At 42.7% G+C, this 18,305-nt stretch overlaps 1 protein-coding gene across 3 annotated transcripts in view; it reads right to left on the bottom strand.

Annotated features, from left to right (window-relative positions):
- Window positions 1-18,305, bottom strand: part of TANC2 (tetratricopeptide repeat, ankyrin repeat and coiled-coil containing 2) — a gene marked incomplete at its 3' end in the record, with an annotated part of 194,571 nt that overhangs the window by 40,186 nt on the left and 136,080 nt on the right. For all 3 annotated transcript variants that reach the window (XM_083469381.1, XM_083469380.1, XM_083469382.1), the window contains 7 exons: window positions 15,572-15,761; window positions 9,996-10,259; window positions 5,166-5,291; window positions 3,892-4,173; window positions 2,941-3,074; window positions 1,011-1,242; window positions 725-891 (listed from right to left, as the gene is read on the bottom strand). In XM_083469381.1, coding sequence (XP_083325507.1) covers window positions 725-891; window positions 1,011-1,242; window positions 2,941-3,074; window positions 3,892-4,173; window positions 5,166-5,291; window positions 9,996-10,259; window positions 15,572-15,761 — 1,395 coding nt within the window. The remainder of the gene's footprint in view (window positions 1-724; window positions 892-1,010; window positions 1,243-2,940; window positions 3,075-3,891; window positions 4,174-5,165; window positions 5,292-9,995; window positions 10,260-15,571; window positions 15,762-18,305) is intronic.

Below are 18,305 nucleotides of genomic sequence, written 5' to 3' on the forward strand. Positions count from 1 at the left end.
CTGAAAAAGTCCATTTTTTAAAGAAGTCAAACCATTCATCAGTAAACCAGCAGGTGGGTAGATGTACTTTCATTATCCAAATGTAGCAGCTGCAAATGACTGACTGCCATTATTGTTTTGGTCTTGGGAACAATTCAGAGAATCATAGGATTACCCACAATGTCGGAGGGGGGGGGATTTACTTCTTTTTAATATATCAATCTTCTCCATTGCATTCAATGTACTCTTGAAAGCTGGAGGAGTTTCAAAAGCAGTTCATGTAGAGGCACAATGAGAAAAGACCGGAAATCCAGCTGGGTGCACCTAACTGTGGCCTTGCCTTCTTAAAATACTGGTTGGAAACATCATCTTCCTTTGAAATGTAACAGTTTTTATTTCCTAAGAAGTCAACGTTTCAGCTTTAGTAAGTGAACTAATTCTATTTGCAGCTGTAGACGATGAAGGTGGCTGCCTATTTTCTCTTTTAGTTAGAAATTGTCAGGGTAATATTAAACAAGACAGCTACCTTAATACTGTAAGGTTGCAGTGGTTAATAAACATTTGTGCGTCCCAAATTTCCTCCCAACCAGTGCATATGCCTTGCAAACTGTGCATGAATCATCTGCTTCCAAACAGATAGCCCCATCACAGCAGAGGCCACGTAAGGTGTCTGCTCCCATTCAGAGAAAAGCAATTATCAGAACAGAACAGTGGAAAAAGTGGAAAAACCTAGTCCCCAACCTACCTGTAGACTTGTTCTGACTGTCACAATCAGCTTCAGCCAGGATGGAAATTTCCCTATCATTTTGCTGAGGAATGATACTATTGTATCCCCGTAGTCAGGTTTGTGAAATTCAGCTTCATTTAACCCATCAATTAATATGATGAAATCTTCATCGGGGATCTTTCGTTCTGAGAGTTTGGGAATAGGGAGGTGGGAGAAAGATATGGTCAGAAAGGTTCAGCTTGTGCTTTTAAAATGAAGCCGCAGTCGTGCGTTGCTATCAAGGTAAACTCATGCTTTTCACTACCTTTATGAAGGCTTTCCAAGGGCTCCAGAACTCCTCTCCGGAAAGAAGCTAAGGGATCCTGAACACAGGACCGTAAGCTGAGCATGCTCTGTAGATGGGGCTCCCGTAACAGCTGCTCTCTGTAGGCAGCGAACTGTGGGGAGCGGCAGAGCAAGGCTGCCACGTTGTGTACAAATTCTGGCACAAGGCAGGTGTAGGCATTATCAGCCTGGCAGTAGTGGTACGCAACAACCTGCAAAAGGGGAAACAAACATCAGTTTCTCAGCGGACAGACGTTAAAAAATAGCCACATTTGCTTGCTAGTTTCTCTCAGTCTAACAAGGAGGAGGATCCAGTGCTAAAAGTCTTTGACATGAGGGGCAGAGTGACTAGGTTCACACCTAGACCATATATTTAAAGTACTTTAATGGTCATGGCTTCCCCTATAGGATCTGAGGAACTGTACTTTATTAAGGGTACTTGTAGCTCGGGGGGGGGGGTGTCTCCTAACTCTTCAGTGTCCTTTACAAGGACTGCAGGAAACTGCTTCCCCCACCCTTGAGCAAGGTGCCCCCTTTTTTAGAGGCATTACCTGCAGGAGGGACTTCTCCCACATTCTACTAATGCTTGCAAAAGGAAACTTTCTTTCTCCCCTCCCCATCACACGATAGATGCAGTTTGCAAGTGTGGTGGAATAAGTCTCTCTCGCACTTGAGACCTGTAAAAACTGGGAATGTTTGCACTGGCTATGGGAGTCTTTTCCCAGTAAGGAAGACGTGTGCACAGCCAAACTGAACAGGCTTTAGTGCCCCCCACTAAACCCTGCTTTGGCTGAAAACACCTGTTCACGCAGCCAAGGCAGAGTTGAACTCTGTCCTCCTGTCCATGAGCTGGCATCAGTTAGCTGGTGTCAGTTAAGTGACAAGTGGTTATAGTAAATGCCCTTGCAGGCCAAATTGGAACACCTGGTGAACAAAGGTTTGCTTGAGGGCTGGAGGTTTGCCACCTTGGGTCTATCTGTTGGATCAGTGTTTCCCAAACTTGTGTCTCCAGCTGGTTTTGGACTACAACTCCCATCATCCCTAGCTAGCAGGACCAATGGTTAGGGATGATGGGAACTGTAGTCCAAAAATAGCTGGATAGTCAAGTTTGGGAAACACTGGGTTAGATAATGGTTTGATGCAGTTGTGTATTTTTAACTCTTTCCCCTCCCACAAAACCAAACAGTGGTCATTTAACTTAGCAATACTTCCACACAGTGACTTCATTGTTCAGAATAAACCAGCCAAACACCAAAGAAAGGGAGCATTTGCGAGTATCTTCATAGTATCACATTGCAGGAAAGACTTCCCACTCAACACTGGTGAAGGAATAACCCCAAGAGGTGGAAGAGATCTTCTGACATTAGTGGAACCTCTGTGCAAGCAGAAGGAATATTTTTGGAATTTTAGCATGGCCATAGCGTAATAAAGGGACACGGGTGGCGCTGTGAGTTAAACCACAGAGCCTAGGACTTGCCGACCAGAAGGTCGGCAGTTCGAATCCCCGCAATGGGGTGAGCTCCCGTTGCTCGGTCCCTGCTCCTGCCCACCTAGCAGTTCGAAAGCACGTCAAAGTGCAAGTAGATAAATTGGTACCGCTCCGGCGGGAAGGTAAACAGCGTTTCTGTGCGCTGCTCTGGTCCACCAGAAGCAGCTTAGTCATGCTGGCCACATGCCCCAGAAGCTGTACACCGGCTCCCTCGGCCAATAAAGCGAGATGAGCGCCACAACTCCAGAGTCGGCCACGACTGGACCTAATGGTCAGGGGCCCCTTTACCTTTACCTTATAGTGTAATAAATAGTTGTTAAGTATCTGTAGCAGGACTTAAAGTACACTATTCCTTTCCCTTGGTTTGCTTCATCCATATGAAAGAAAAACAGAATGAAAAGTTTGGGTGGGGAAGTAATACCTGGGCAGCAAGCCTCCTCATAGCCTCCTCCTGACGTCTGCGCATTTCTGGGGTTCCAGGGCAGCTTCCACTTGTGATAGAAGAGTGAGCAGAAGGTGGTTGAGTGAGGGGGAGCTCTCTGTTTGCATCAACATCTGCAATGCAGAAAAGGCGGAAAGATGGACTTAGACTGGAAAGAGTGAGAAGCAAGCAAATCACATCTATGCACCCTAGAAGGACAGCTCGATTTCCCTTACACAAGCCAACATTTGTAAGCAGCAGGTTATGGAAAAAACAGGAGTCAAATAAAGGAATATAGGAGTGGGCAGCTGGACATTAAGGCAATGCAGCCAAAATGGCACCATATAAAACTAGAATAGCCTACAGTCCCCAGAATGAAATTACCACAGTACCTCTCCACCATCAATAAAAGCATTTTTCTATTAGGCTTTTTATGTCACCCTGAAGGCTCTTGATGCATAAGTACTACCAAACCTATTCAAAGCTTTGTACATTAAATAAACCCAAGCTGACATATATTCCTGGCCACTAAAAATAGCTTTCCAAAGCATCCTCTGGCTTGAACTCAGTATGATTTCCAGAGGAAGAAGTCTTAATTGTGGAGAAGTCACTAAGAACTCTTTGTTTCCGTCCTCATTGTAAAGATTGGCACCCAAATGTTTCAGTATATAGGCAGATAGCTGCCAGCACTCTTATCTGTGCGGTAGTAAGTGGAAAGACAAGTCTAGATTCAATGGAAATAAAAGCTGAATTTGTAGCAATTCCAAGCTCTTATAGTATATGACTGGGAAATGAATAGTTCAGGATCCCTATAATTTCTCACACCTACAAATGCAAGGAATTGTCCCAACCTGCTTGCGTACAGGATATAGGAGCACATCTCCATTAGATAATATGTTACCTATATAAGCACACAACATATTTATCCAGTTAGTACATCTCTTCACTTACGTTTTGGGGATGCATGGGGGCTGTCAGAAGCAATCTGCCTCATCCGTGTGCCATGGCAGCTCAGCGCAACCAGTCTGGAGATGATTGCTGTCTTGCCAAAGCCTATATTTCCAACGATCACCACACCTCTGTTCACACTGGCATCAGCACTCTGCAACTGTACATCTATCTCTTGGAACACCCAGTCCCGGCCGACAAATACAGATTCTGTGGTAATGCTGGGCACCTCAAAAAGCAGCGGTTTCAGGGAGATGTCAGGAGGTCTGTAAGGTGCAAAGCGTACTGCAGAGGGGGGGAAAACATGTGTACAATTCAGTAACTATAATTAGTTATGGTCAAGGAAGCACCGAGTGCCACCTTCTAGTCCTGAACAATGATGAGCTTTTCAAGGGATCCATTTGAACTTAGGTATCATTGGCTACTATAGCACTGCTCTATTCAAATACAGAGAAGTTGGGAAATTTCAGAAAAGGCGGAAGGAAATGTAATTCAATGGGAAGGGATTTTTTTGGGGGTGGGGTCCCCAACAGCCTCATACCACCTTCACTTTTTGAATGCGGACTATAAAAAATAGGTGTGGACAGATTTTCCTTCCTCTGTTTTGGATATTCTGCTCTGTCTTTCAATAATTATGGAGCTTTTAACTGTTTTTAAGATTCTGTTACTATGGAAGGACATTGCAGATACAAAGGGCTTCCTGCCTCCGCCCACCACCACACATACATTTGAAAAGGTATCTCTCTCTGCCTCTTTCTAAAATATATAAAGTAATCTTTCTTAATATACAGTCTTTTTTTTGCCATAGCTGGGAAATCCCCCAGTACGTATAAGCTCTCATACTGTATGTGGATAGCACCATTTATACTGTCCTATTAGTGGCCAAAAAGGTGGTAAATATTTTTTATTTAAATCTTACTACTTTAAAGCGGGATTTCCCAAACTTGGGTCTTCAGTTGGTTTTTTGTTTGTTTGTTTTGTTTTTTGGTGTTTATTTTTTGGACTACAACTCCCGTCGTCCCTAGCCAGCAGGTCAGGAATGATGGGAATTGTAGTCCAAAAACAAATAGCGACCCAAGTTTGGGAAACCCTGCTTTAAAGCAACTCCAATTATGTTTTGGACAGCTCGGGATAACTTACTGTAGCACAGCCAGAGATAGCCCAGACTATACTAGGTTCCTTCTCAGAATGTGGACACCTTCAGTAGGCATCTGTACTAGGGTAGTAGCTGCTAAAGACCCCAAGATATGTCACAGCTGCACACATATAATGCTTACCTCTTAGGTCCTGTTGTGTGCGAGCACCAGCCATACTCTGACGAGGCATCCGTAGAGATGTTCGTAGGGGAGCATGCCTCTGTTCATCTAGATAAGCTAGATCTTCTAAATGGGCTGAGCTTGTGGCTGCCAATGAATAGAATGCTTGATGAGACACACTTTTGGGATTGGTATTAAGACATTATAGTAAATATACAGCACTCGTCATTCAATACATATTGAAGGCTGACGGGAAAAGGCGCCATATTCAAAACTGTAGTCTTTCGTCTTCAAAAGGAAGAATCAGAGGCATACCGAAAGTGCGCTGGAGATTTTTCTTCCTTAACCTGCGGTTTGAACTTTCATATATGCCAGGCCCACAAACGTGGGCATGCTTTGCCCAAAACTGTTGGGTGGGCCATCCTCCAGGGCCTGGCAAGTTTAATTTGGCCTACAGGTTGGAGGGTCTCCACCCCTGGTGTATAGCATCTGAGCTGTGCTCATTGGATCAAAGCAAATAATTCATGCTCTTTAACACAGGACCAAAGAAAAGTCAACAAAAACTCTTCATCAGATATGTTGGACATGCTTATTAGAATGTTAATATCTATTAATTTAGAAAAAGATAGAAATGTAAACCTGAAGGTTTCTAAAGAATGGGGAGAAAGATTCCTTAAATTAATTATGTTAACTTCCCTAAGCAAAATGACCTAAAAGTAGCCACTTGTTTATTTCTTTGGCCCTAGACTGAGTAGTTCCAAGAGAATATATATCATGTCAGGTACTATATCTAGAGTTAATACAGGGTTGGACCTTCCTTTCCTGGGATTTGTTTATGAGTATATTGGAGCCTGAAACCTTGTGGGTAAATAGATTCCCAACTCTCTCACTGACCCTTTTGCAGTTTGATGAAGCAAACACTTCATTGCCATGAATACTTCCATCCAGCTATAAAATGCCTTCATGTCACCTAATGTATGCAGTGCCTGAAAATAGATGCCTTTCAATCCTGATAACTAGGTGTAGGCAGCTCTTTGTTCATAAGGCTAAGATATATATTACAGAGAAACCACAGGTCAAAAATACCTTCTCACCCATAAACCATAGCCTGGAGCAAGTAATTATTTCTCCACCTGGCCAACTTCAAAGGGCTGTTGTGAGAATAAAATGATATAGCAGCATACTGCAATGTACCTTTAGCCTGATTAGTTCTTTAGAAGGCTTACATAGAAAACAATGATGTTGTACACTGTAAATATTCTCAGCTGAAATTAAGGAATGCTGAATGGCTTCAGTCACTAACAATGCAAAATACTTAAGGCCCAATGCACACAAAAATCACTCAATCTATATTTTCCTTTTACTCAGCCCACAAAGGAGAACTGCAAGAGAGGTATTCAGATTGCATGGAACAGGAAAAAGAAAACCGGCACAGAATGTATATGTAATTTTAAGTATAATATACAACCACAGAAAGCAAAAGGTGTCACTTGCATTTGCATTTTGTAAAATACTTTGAGTTTTTATTGAAAGAATAAATACAATAAACAATTGTAAATTGCTTAGATGCTTTTAAAATGTTGTTTTGAACAGTTCCACAGTAAAAATAAATAAATGGTGAAGTATTATTTCAGCAGAAAGGTGGAGAATATATGGAGAACAGTTATGGTCAAAGGAGAGAAAAATGACCTCTTTGTCTGTCCTAAGAAGCATGTCAAAGATTTCTATAGATATGAGGCTATTTTGGGCAATGAAGATGACTGATTTATACAGCATAATTGGTGTGCATGTTGCTTTGCTGAGTTATAAGAGGCAATGTCCTTTTGCCAAAGGGATATAATCTATAATTAGACACAATGGAGACAACAAAGGAAGGGGAGGGAAGTGGAGGCAGGCAGAGGAAAACAGGAAAAGAATATGTGCTACTTCAGTTAAAGATACTTAGGCTTAGGTACAGTAAGGCACAAGAACTAGGAGACGGGCCTTGATCACACCATGCGAAACTGGCAGCTGCTACGCTCCTCTCTCTCCCTGCTGCTGTGCTGCGAACAGCTAAGCCAGGAGCTTAGCATTACAAGCAAATCCGGGCTTGGGACTTGTCTCTCCCAAACAAACCACAAATGGCAAGCCATGAACAAAGCTTGGTTACAGATCATGGCTTGTCTGGAGTGAGACAAATCGCAAGCCCCGTTTCAGACATAACGCTAAGCCAAATCACTTAGCTCCTGATGGTGAAGGAGGCAGAGGAGCGAGGGATCAGCCAGGTGGCCAGAATTTTCTTGTTCAAGGTAAGCCAGTTTAACTCAGCATTACATGCAAACCAGACTACTGTGTCAAAGGCTTCACAAAAAAGTAGATTTTGAGGGGGTCTTTGAAAGAAGTAAGGTGCTCTGGTAGGAACAGAGGAAAGGTGTGCTGGAACTGTTTAAGGGAGCAGGAGATCTTCAGCCAGCTGAGGGTGGCAAAGACTGGATAAATGAAAGTTATCATGATCTAGAAACCAGTATAGCCTACAATCTTAAACCTTTTACTGCCCACCCCCCAATTATATTAGTCAATGCCTTGCAGTCTAGGGTCCATTGGAGTTTGGAGGGGGGTGCTGAGATAAACATTTTATTTCACTGACATCATGACTTTCCCCCACGAAATCATACCATATCCAAGCCTGATCCAGAAGCAAGACTTCTGGATCATGTGTCTTCAGGTCATGCTGTCAGATTTAGTTTCCAGGTAACACTTAATCACAAGTTCTCGCAAAAGAAAAGAGAAAGTAGAGCTTGCGATAAAACTTTCCAAGAGTGAAGGAAATATAGCTTAACTAGGATTAAAGGTACTTAATGCTGCTATAAAGCCCTTGTGATATAAACTAGGGATGGGCAAACTTCCCTCAGCTCAGGTTGGAAATGAGTCACCAGCTATTTTAAATTGACTTTTAATGTACTATATCAGATTGGTTCAAAATCCCACCTATCTTTTGTCCTAAGCCCTGAATATTAATTTCAGCTCTAAAACAAGTGCACCCTGCCCCAAAGGGGGATGCTTAAGACTCACAGACAAGGTGAGCAAGTCTAGTGATGCTCTCAAACTTCGAGGGGGGGGGGAAGCTATGTAGCCTTTAGGCTTGTTTAACCTAGTAAGTTCTAGGAAGCTTCCTAACTCAAGCAACCAATAGCATTTGCAAATAATTTTATTACAGGCTTTGCTAGCTTCCCCTAGCTCAGTGATTCCCAAACCAGAAAATTGCTGAGGGTCCTGGCAGACTATTTAGTTGTCCTTTTCTGCCTGTTGTAGTAACTGTAGTGCACTAGATGTTGTATGAACTTTGTCCTTTTTATCAACACACTGTGGACCACTTGTATGAAATTTGTAGACCACTGGTGGCCCGTGGACCAGTTTGGGAACCCCTACACTAGCTTATGTTTTCACCTCTCCTTTATAATGAAACAAAAGACTTTTCTCCAATGCCTCTGTGTCCAGCACTGAGACATCTGGGAAGAAATGTCCCTCACCCATGTGGAGAATTTCATTTCTCAGCTGAAGGCAAATTATGAAGAAAGCAATGTTTGATGGGCACCTCTCCCAAGCATACAAAGCTCAGCAAATCTGTGACCCAAACCAGTATCTATTAGTTTCTGCAATATCAATGATATAAACCTTGTGTGGTTCTCCAGGTACCACTTGAGGTTGAGGTCTGTTACAAGCACCAACCATTTTGTGTGTGGGTTCTGTTCCTAGCTCCCGTGTGCATCTGTTGAATGGACATAAGCATGCCCTACCTCCATTGCATCCCATTACACCACCACCACCCTGGTTCTACCCTCTTCCGGGTCCCAAAGGACCCACGTGTCAGCAATTGGACTGTTGAGAATTCCATTCCTCCCGTGCTGCAGATGTGTGGGACCGTTACATGTCACATGTCTGTTTACATTCCAGCACTGATTACTGGAGTCTTGTGAGTGGAAAGGGAGATACGCAGAGAGAGAAGCCATGTTTCTGTTACGTTTGATTTAATTTGTAATAAATTAGGCTTAGATGTTACTCCTCAAGGCTGAGTTTCTGTTTGGACTCTGCTAGTCGTGTGCTCATGTCCTTGGATATGGGTCACATCAGCGTGACAAGATCGGAGTGATGAATCCCGGGCGACGCTTCATTGAGGGAGGCACCGGCCTCAGCGTTATCGCCCAACGTGGATGTGCCTAAAACGGTCGCTGTCTGCATATGAAATTCTTCTAGGGAGTTACTCGTCAATTTAGGATTGGCGACTACCCAATAGAAATGTTTGACTTAGAGCTAGTAGGAAGTAAGGCAGACCCAGATTGGATTAAAGTTGTTGCTAGCAGTAGGGGAAATGACAGAAGATTAGAGTTCGTAGTTTTGCAAACAGTGGCCTTGTACAGTCTTATTTTGCCTCTCCTCCGCTCCCAATTTCACTACTTGGTTCACGCAGCATCACTCTTTAGCAGCTTTTCATTAATCTCTCATTAGCACATTTAGAAGTTTATGTGATTTAATTAAATATGAGGGTTAAACTGAAGAAAGAGCAAGTGACATTGTGCAAGCACTTCTGGAACTATCAGGAGTGGAGATGTTGCATTGTGTAATCCTTCAGCAAGTTTCTCATGGCCAAGGACACAACTGAGGTAGAGATAGGAAGGATCCGTGAGACACAAAACTAGAAGACACTGGATAACTTGAAATGTAAAGTTAGTGTGGGGTGTTATTTCAGAAATAATATTTTAAACACCTGAAGCATTCACACAATTTTTTACAAGGGTGATAAAAATGTAAGTAACGAGTTTCTGGCTCACCATTAATTACAATTTACCTTAGCACTTAATGAGAATTTCTTACCTGCTACAGAGTTTGGGCGAGGCATAAGGTAGAGTGGAATGGATTGTACTGACTGGGATAAAACAGTCTCTAAGTTCCTTTCAGGGATCTTGTTCAAACTGTATGTAGAGGCCGTCATGTTTTCATCCACTCGATATAAACAAGAGTCTATGCTGGATTTTTGAGACTGCCAAGGTTTCAAGTTTCCTCCAGATCCTAATTCTTTACTGCTTTCCCCACCATACTTAGCACGATCCATATTTTCAGAATAGCTTGTCAGTGTTGCTGTAACAAACAAACACAGAACATGAATAACAAAGGAGGCGGTTAATTCAAGTGTGACTCTACAGATGAAGGCAAGGATTGCCATGGTTCAACAATGTCTATTTCTTCAGCTGCCTTATAAGAGTACGAACGCAGCCGTTGCACTTTCTGGCCTGCTACCCCACTGCTGGTCTGCATACTATCCACTCCCGTCTGCTGTGGGGCAAGCCTAGATTGATTTCTGGTGAGCGATGGGACCAACAGGGTTAAGGCTAGAGCAGAGAGGTGGTGCCGCAGAGCCTTCAGGCACAAATTTTAGGTGTGGTCTCTCAGTTAATAATCTGACAACCCTAACATAATTTTGCATTGCATTCAGATATCAAAAAGTGAACTGTAAATTCAAAGATTATGGAATCCAAATTGGTCCGCACAACAAAATGTTGCAGTTAAGCCACTCTCTCCCATATATATGCCCTTCCAACCTGCAATATGGACAATTATTTGCACTTGTTCTGGATTTTGTAAAAAAAATCCTAAACGAGAAAGACCAGGATCTTTGCTGATACCTTTTGGGTTTTATTTGTTTTGTTTTCTGCAAACCTTGAAGTTCAGTCTGCTGATACCTCCCCCTTCTTCTTATGCATGAGTGTTGTCTACTGTGGCTAAGCAAGCATGTATATTTTCCCTTGACAATCAGAAAGAGAATATAAGATGACATACGGCAACTATTCTGCCACATAAATGCAAGATTTGGAATTACAGGGGAGATGAATATGCAAATATACATTTGAAGTTTGAAAAATATAACAACACAAATTGTATTTAAGGAAACATGAAGGTCACAAAGGCCAAACTGTTAGTTGCTGGAGTTCATCATTAAGCAGAAGTTTTGCTCTTACAACATAATATATACAGGAGCCCTGACTTTTCTTCTCAGCTGTTCTGTTCATCAATCTGTTCATTGCTACAGTGAACTCAAGATGACGGCTACTTCCCACTTCTCTGTCATTCTCTCACATTACCTCCAACGGGGTTAATTTAGCTATCATTCAAACAGGACACAATCACTGGGTGGAACTCAACACTGCACTAAGGCAATTTGTTCCGCCAGGGCAAGCATTTCAGCTTGCTAGATTAAACGATCCCCACTTTCCTGACTCCCCCAAACCAATTTTGGGGGGCAAGCAGTGGAAGAGAGAGAATCCCCATTGTGCAAAGAGGAACCTTTGCACAGGGATTCTGCTGACAGGACTCATTGGTTGATTCCCAGCCATTGGCTCTGGGCTTCTGTGTATGCAGGCATTATATCACCCAGCCCTGAAATACGAAATTTGGAGTCTGTTCTCTGCAGTTTATATTTCAATCTGAGGCAAAGGAGAATTCAACACTTGCCCTCCTTCACAGCCCTCAAGCCATGTCCCTGCCACCCCCAATGCGTATGATCCTCCAAGCCTCCTCTTTTTCCATCCACTTACTTGGCTGCTCCTGCTGCTTTGGCTGAAAGGAGGAGTGAGGAAATAAGTGATAGACATTTCTCTCGACTCTCCATCTTCCCAGCACATTGTACCTGGTGCAGCAGGCACCAGAACTGGAGATTGGGGTGGAGGGTGAGGAGAGGCCTGAAATTGCCTCCTCTGAACTGGATCTAGCAGCCAGGCACATGGGCGGCATCATGCGTTAGAAGGGAGTTTGGAAAAACATGGGTGAATGAGAGCAAGCAAGGAAGAAGTTTGTGGGGTGGAAGGGGAACAGTTGGAGGTGGGATTGGAGCCCACTGCACTGTCAAAGACATTGTGGAGTGTGCATGATGAGGTCCAATTTGGCTCGCAGCTAGCCAAGGAATAAACAAACCAATTACCTAAGCCCAATTATGAGCATGACCAGAGGAACGTCTTACACAAATCTGGTCAACTAGATTTTTCTAGATCTTCTTAGCGTATACATCACCGTATGAAATTATCTTAGCAAGCTATAAACAAGGGCAGTCCAACTTTTCATACCAAGTGGGCCGCAAGAGTACTCTGACATGGAACCCACAGGCCACACAATTTGACACTCCACCCCCCCCCTTTTCAAAGAGAGGCTCCGGCAGGGTCTTAGAGCTTTCCAAATCTGGGAACGCACTAACTATGCTTTGGAAGGAGGACTCTAGGACCCTACCAGAGCTTTGCTTTAGAAAGGAAGTGTGAGGGCTGGGGGGCAGGCATCCAATGCAGAAAGAATGTAGTGGTCAAGGGAGCGGTGGACCCAAACAGGCTGAAAATCTCTGCTTTATGGGTTATGAGAGAGGCAGAGAGAAACTGCAACTGAAGTGAGATAATATGCAGACTCAACATGGACCGACAAATCTAAGAGCGATAAACTTAGCTTGCAACAAATTTCCTTTGAGGCTTCTATTGCTTCCATTAGTAATCTTTGTTATGAGTTTGGCTGCCTCGATTAGTGCAAATGGACCTATTGTTAAACCAATGGGTAGCCAGGGACTTCCTCTCCCATGCCTTTGAAATAAGGCACCCATCAGAGTTTAGAGGAAGGACAGGATGAACACTAGAAGCAGATGGGGGAGAGATGCTGAGGTCAGACAGATCTGGACACAGATGGAGGTAGACAGTCAGGCAGATGTGAGTTCATCTGCACTGGCTTCTGCTGGAGAGCTGCCTTGGGTCACCAGTTTTACTGCCTGTTTTTGAAATCTATTTCCTTTTACTACGCTTGTAAATAAAACAGATACTTCAGTGACAACTTAAGTATGTAGAGTACTTTCATTCAAAGGAAGCTAAATCCCATAGTACAGTTCCCTGGATTTCTCATACTTGAGAAAGTACGGAGTGCTTAACCCTAGCGTCAGAAGTACAGCAATGTTTCTTTCAGGAGAAACTGTGATGTGATGTGATTTGGCCAATATGTAGAAAATTGCCGCAGCGCTTCTAGTAGAATCAGGGTATCCCACTAGGAGATGAAGATGACTTAAAGCAACCCCGAAGGCTGCACAGGAATAGGTGAAAGCCTTGCTTGCTCAGCAGCTAAAGGGATCAAAGCTGACCTAAAAGCCCAGCTGCACAGATCCCATCTGAGTCTGGTTAAGACATTCCACAAGATGTATGAGTATTTAATGAGCTTGGACTGGAGTGCTACAGTCAGACGCTGAAAATAAGCAGGCTTCATCTACCTTCTGACCTTCCAATGCAAACAAGAGCAAAAAGCTATATGAATAGCTGCTGACTAGTGAAAGTGCAACCTATTCTAATAGTGGCTTGAAGGAGATTTAGCTGTAGCCATTGGTGAGGGGGGAACCCTTAAACTTTTTCACCTTGTGTGAAAGCCTCATGTAAAGGCCTTGGTGGGATGGATCAAATCTCTTACAGTAGGATTAATTCACAAGCCTGTGGAAGCCAAGCAGTCTGAGAAGCATATCTGCCTCATATTGAGACCATGCTCAGGAAAATGGAGATGACAGAAAGAAACAGAAACTACTGGCAGTTAGCCTGAATGGCTCAACCTCTCAGGTCCAGCAAGAGATGAAGACTTCATCCCAGATGAAGACTTCAGGGCTTTTGATCAAAGGTTTAGATCAAACCACCAGTCAGAGTGGGCCAGAAACCAGAGCAGGAATGACAAGAGGAAGAAAGAAAAAGGAGGACTCTCTGAGAGAAGTTGCAGTGGATTTGGAGAGACTTATGAGCCAGACCTACCAAGATGCCACTGAAGCAAAACAGATCACTGAATGAGCATTTGATTAGAATTTTCACGTGATCCTCGTGGAAATGAACCAAGCAGTGAATATTTCTGCAAGAACAGACTCCTCTGGTGCAGCCTCTGGTTAAAGAAATGTGGTTCATCAAAGGAATGGTGTTGGGTGAGCACAAATCTCTCTTTTTTCTCATTTGAAACAAATATACTACAAACTTGTTTGCTATTTTAGAATTTACTTTTGGACACACGCGGCTCTTAATCCATCTTGCACTGAAAAGGGTAACTCTAATCTGTTTTCTAGCCACACTTGTATCAACCTTTTTGCCTTTCATTATTCCAAACAAGAAATTCTAACAATTTATAATGGGGAAGTATATATTGGAATTATTTTGATAACTTTTCAACTGCAGAGAATAGAGTAAGGGCTGAGAGGTAAATGTTTTACACAGAGAAATTGGCAGCTAAAACTTTTATTACTAAGGCAACAGAAAATGTTGAATATGACAAGATAGTGCTATACTGATACACATAAACCTGTCCTCTTTCCCATGTCAAAACTCCATCTTTTAAAAAGCTGGTTAAGTATTTTAATGATTGGGGGAACAGAGGAGTGACAGGACAAGTTAAGGCAATTCTAATTTCTACTTGAAAGAAGTACGAAGAGCTATGGCTCTCTTCCTCCAGCACTACAAAATACACACCTTCCACATTACTTCATAAACTGTGTTGTAGAAAGCTGTTGAGATCACTTCTGTCAGATAACCAAGAGGCAGACATTTGCCAGTCCCTGAGTTGATAAGATTGCGCTCCAATGGAAGTCTCTCTGGTATCACATCAATAGCTTCACTAGCGGGTACTATTGAGAGGTAACACAGATTATATCTACTCTCTCAGTTCTGATTTTCCTGAACACTCTGTGAATCAGGGTTACTGCAGATGGAAGCAAATTTCTGAGCCAAGGTGACAACAGCAGTTAGGTCCCCTTTGCACCTTGGCACAAGGACCTGGAGAAGCTTTGCACTTGGTTGCTAACCGGAGAAACAAAACAGTGCTATGATAGGGATTCTGCAGTTGATCATGACTCTGTGAAATTCATTTATTTTGAGAGACTGCTTCTCTTGATCCAAGCTCTGCAAGTTAACTGGAGGGCTCATCTACTGAGCATCCCATGGATAATACTCTACCCCAAAGAAAGGTTAGAATGACAAAGAGTCTTGTTGCACCTTAAAGACTAATGGATCATTATGGCATATGCTTTTAATCGACTAAAGTCCACCCAATGAATTAAATACTATCCTCAGGGTGTGTGGGTGTGGGTGTAAGTGGTCCATAGTGGGATCAAATGGCAATGAAATGCAAAAAGTACACTCTACAACTATTAAATTGATGCTTAGCTGTATGCAAAATAAGCACAGTGACCATTCATAACAGCAGCACTTTGTATTAATACAATCATCCTCTCATTATTAAGTTAATCCTGTAGTAGGAAAGTATTGTTTCTTTTCATGCCTGAGCAAATAAGAATCAGTCTTAGTAAGCTTTAATTCAGCAGTTTCATGCCAATTCTTCATGTCACTAACATTCTATTAAACATGATTCCAAGACACATAGCATTACTGGTGCCCATGAACATGACTCACCTATTATGCCGCTGTCTCTGCTCTCAAGAGTAGAAGTGGGGCTGGTGACAGCTCCATAACTGCAGTCTTTTGCTATAACATCCTTGGTGCTAGTTTGAGGGAGGGTGGAGCAGGGACTACTGGCAGGTGGTGAAGCAGTGCTACTGGTCAGCGTGGAACAAGGACTTATTCGTTGGGACACTGCTGAGGTCTGCAAAATTGGAAACGGGAACAATTCAGTCATTGCAATCTATTAGTATAGCATTCAGACACTTAACTCTGGCTCGTACTTCAGCATCTATATAGTATAACAACAAATATACCATATTTTTCGCTCTATAAGATGCAGCAGACCATAAGATGCACCTAGTTTTTGGAGGAGGAAAACAATAAAAAAATATTCTGAATCCCAGAAGCCAGAACAGCAAGAGATCTGGCTTCTGGGATTGCCTCTTGCTGTTCTGGCTTATGGGATAGCCGTGCGCAGCCTCTACCGGGCAGCAGGAGGAAGGCTCCCCCAAGAGCTGTGCTCCCTTTAAAGAGCGCGTGGAGCGTGTGTGCGGCTCTTGGGGGCTTTTCCCCAAGGAGGGAGAAGGGCAGCCCCCAAGAGCCACGCACACATTCCACGCAGCTCTTTAAAGGGAGTGCTGAGCAGAGCCTCCCGTCTGCATTCGTTCCATAAGACGCACACACATTTCCCCTTACTTTTTAGGAGGGAAAAAGTGAGTCTTATAGAGCGAAAAATACAGTAGTTGGCTGTTGGAATGTCATCTGGACTAAGACAATGGTTCTAAAGCAACCTCTCTTACACTTCCAGGCCATTCTAAGTCCTACCATTTTCTCTTGGTGCCGAATGCACTAAAATCACATTCTTTCAACAAAAACCTGCAAAATTAGTACAGGCCGCTGGTGTAATACTTGAAAGTACACCCGAAGTTGCACTGTATCTGGAACTGATAGCCTCCTCACATAATACCTATTTAAAATGCTGTATTTCGATTGTATCCCACATACCTGATACTTTGAGAGCTAGCCACAGAAAAGACACACCTAATTCTATTTTCTGCTTTCCCCCAGTAGTAAGCAACACATATTTTAACCAGCATAATGTCATTATTTGTGCTAGATATGAGTACCGGAATGGCAGCATTTTGCAGAACATTGGCAAAAATGGTTTTCTACACAAGCAAGACAGCTGTGAAAGCCGAGAAGACTATTTGAGTTTCCTTCTATTTTAGCATCCCTGGCACAATATATACAGGAAATCCAATAAAGACTTGCAGTCTGGCACTTTCCCCAATGACTCTGCTCAGGAAGCTCTCTTGGCATCTGATTTTGCTTTGTAAGTGCTTCTTCCATTCAACGAAATATGACAATGATTTTGTACTCAGATAAAGAAGGACGTATCAAAACAGCTCCCCTTTTTCTCACAGGGAACATTTTTCATGTCAAATTTAATTTTTTGAAAAAGAGCAACCAATAAAGTATTTCCTTTGCATAATAGAATAATCCAAAGCTGAAGGCGCATGAGGTTGGTATTGATCAAGAAGGGAAGATTTATTTTACTTTAACTGTCTGCAAAACCATGCACAGAGATGAGTGGCTTCAAGATGTCTAATCTGACAAATAATCTTGATTCTGTTGAAGAAGAGAGTTTGTATGCTCAGCTTATAGCGTGCTGAAAAAGCCAGCTGCTTTAATTTTGCACATTTAAAATAAGTTACTTTTAAAAGCCATCATAGGCCACCCACATTGCAGTCTGTGACAGTGTTCCTACCAAAAATGCACATGCCAACTCAGAACCAAAATTGGTGCTGGTACTTGTTACTGCTCTCCAGTGCTCTGAGCCCTGATTATCTGAATCTGTAACATTGGAGAAACAGATCAAATAGCATGTGTGCTGCTCCTCAGCCATCAGTGCACCAATGATCTTGTCTTGCTTAATGTATTTGTGAGACCATTCCCACAGGCGTCCAGATGTACATGTCGATTGCAAGCAAACAAACCCTGGGAATGTTAAACTCTTTACTAGGGAAACTTTCAAAGCCTTTCCTGTCCAACGTTTGTCTTATAACAGCAGACTTTTACCAAATGTGGTGGCGATATAAAGAGCACCAATATATACAGAAACAGTTAACAGAAATGTTAAAGAAATTTTCGGTAATAGCGTCACTCCTAACCTACTAGAATGTGTGCTTAATTATCTGCAAATATAAAAGCGGAAAATATATAAGAAGCTGTATTATATTTTATAACAATGGCCAGATTAACCCTTGCCACTAAGTGGAAGACTTTCATATGATTGAAAAATAGAATAGCATTGAAAAATAGGGTAGTAACTATACAAAAATTATACAAACAATGAAATTGGGAACCAAATGAAACATAACTCAACAATTTTGGGAGTGCTGTTATTAGTAATCAGGAATACTTTGGTATTTCATTTGTTTTCTTCATATATATGTGTGTGTGTGTGTGTGTGTGTAGTCAAAGATGACTACGGGGTTGCGGCGCTCATCTCGCTTTTAGGCCAAGGGAGCCGGCGTTTGTCCACAGACAGCTTTCCAGGTTATGTGGCCAACATGACTAAACTGTTTCTGGTGCAACAGTCACCATGACAGAAGCCAGAGCGCACAGAAACGCAGTTTATCTTCCCGCCGCAGTGGTACCTATTTATCTACTTGCACTGGTATGCTTTCGAACTGCTAGGTTAGCAGGAACTGGGATGGAGAAACAGCAACTCACCCCATTGTGG

Source organism: Podarcis liolepis (genome assembly GCF_965112155.1).
Source record: "Podarcis liolepis genome assembly, chromosome: 13".
Lineage (NCBI taxonomy): Eukaryota > Metazoa > Chordata > Lepidosauria > Squamata > Lacertidae > Podarcis > Podarcis liolepis.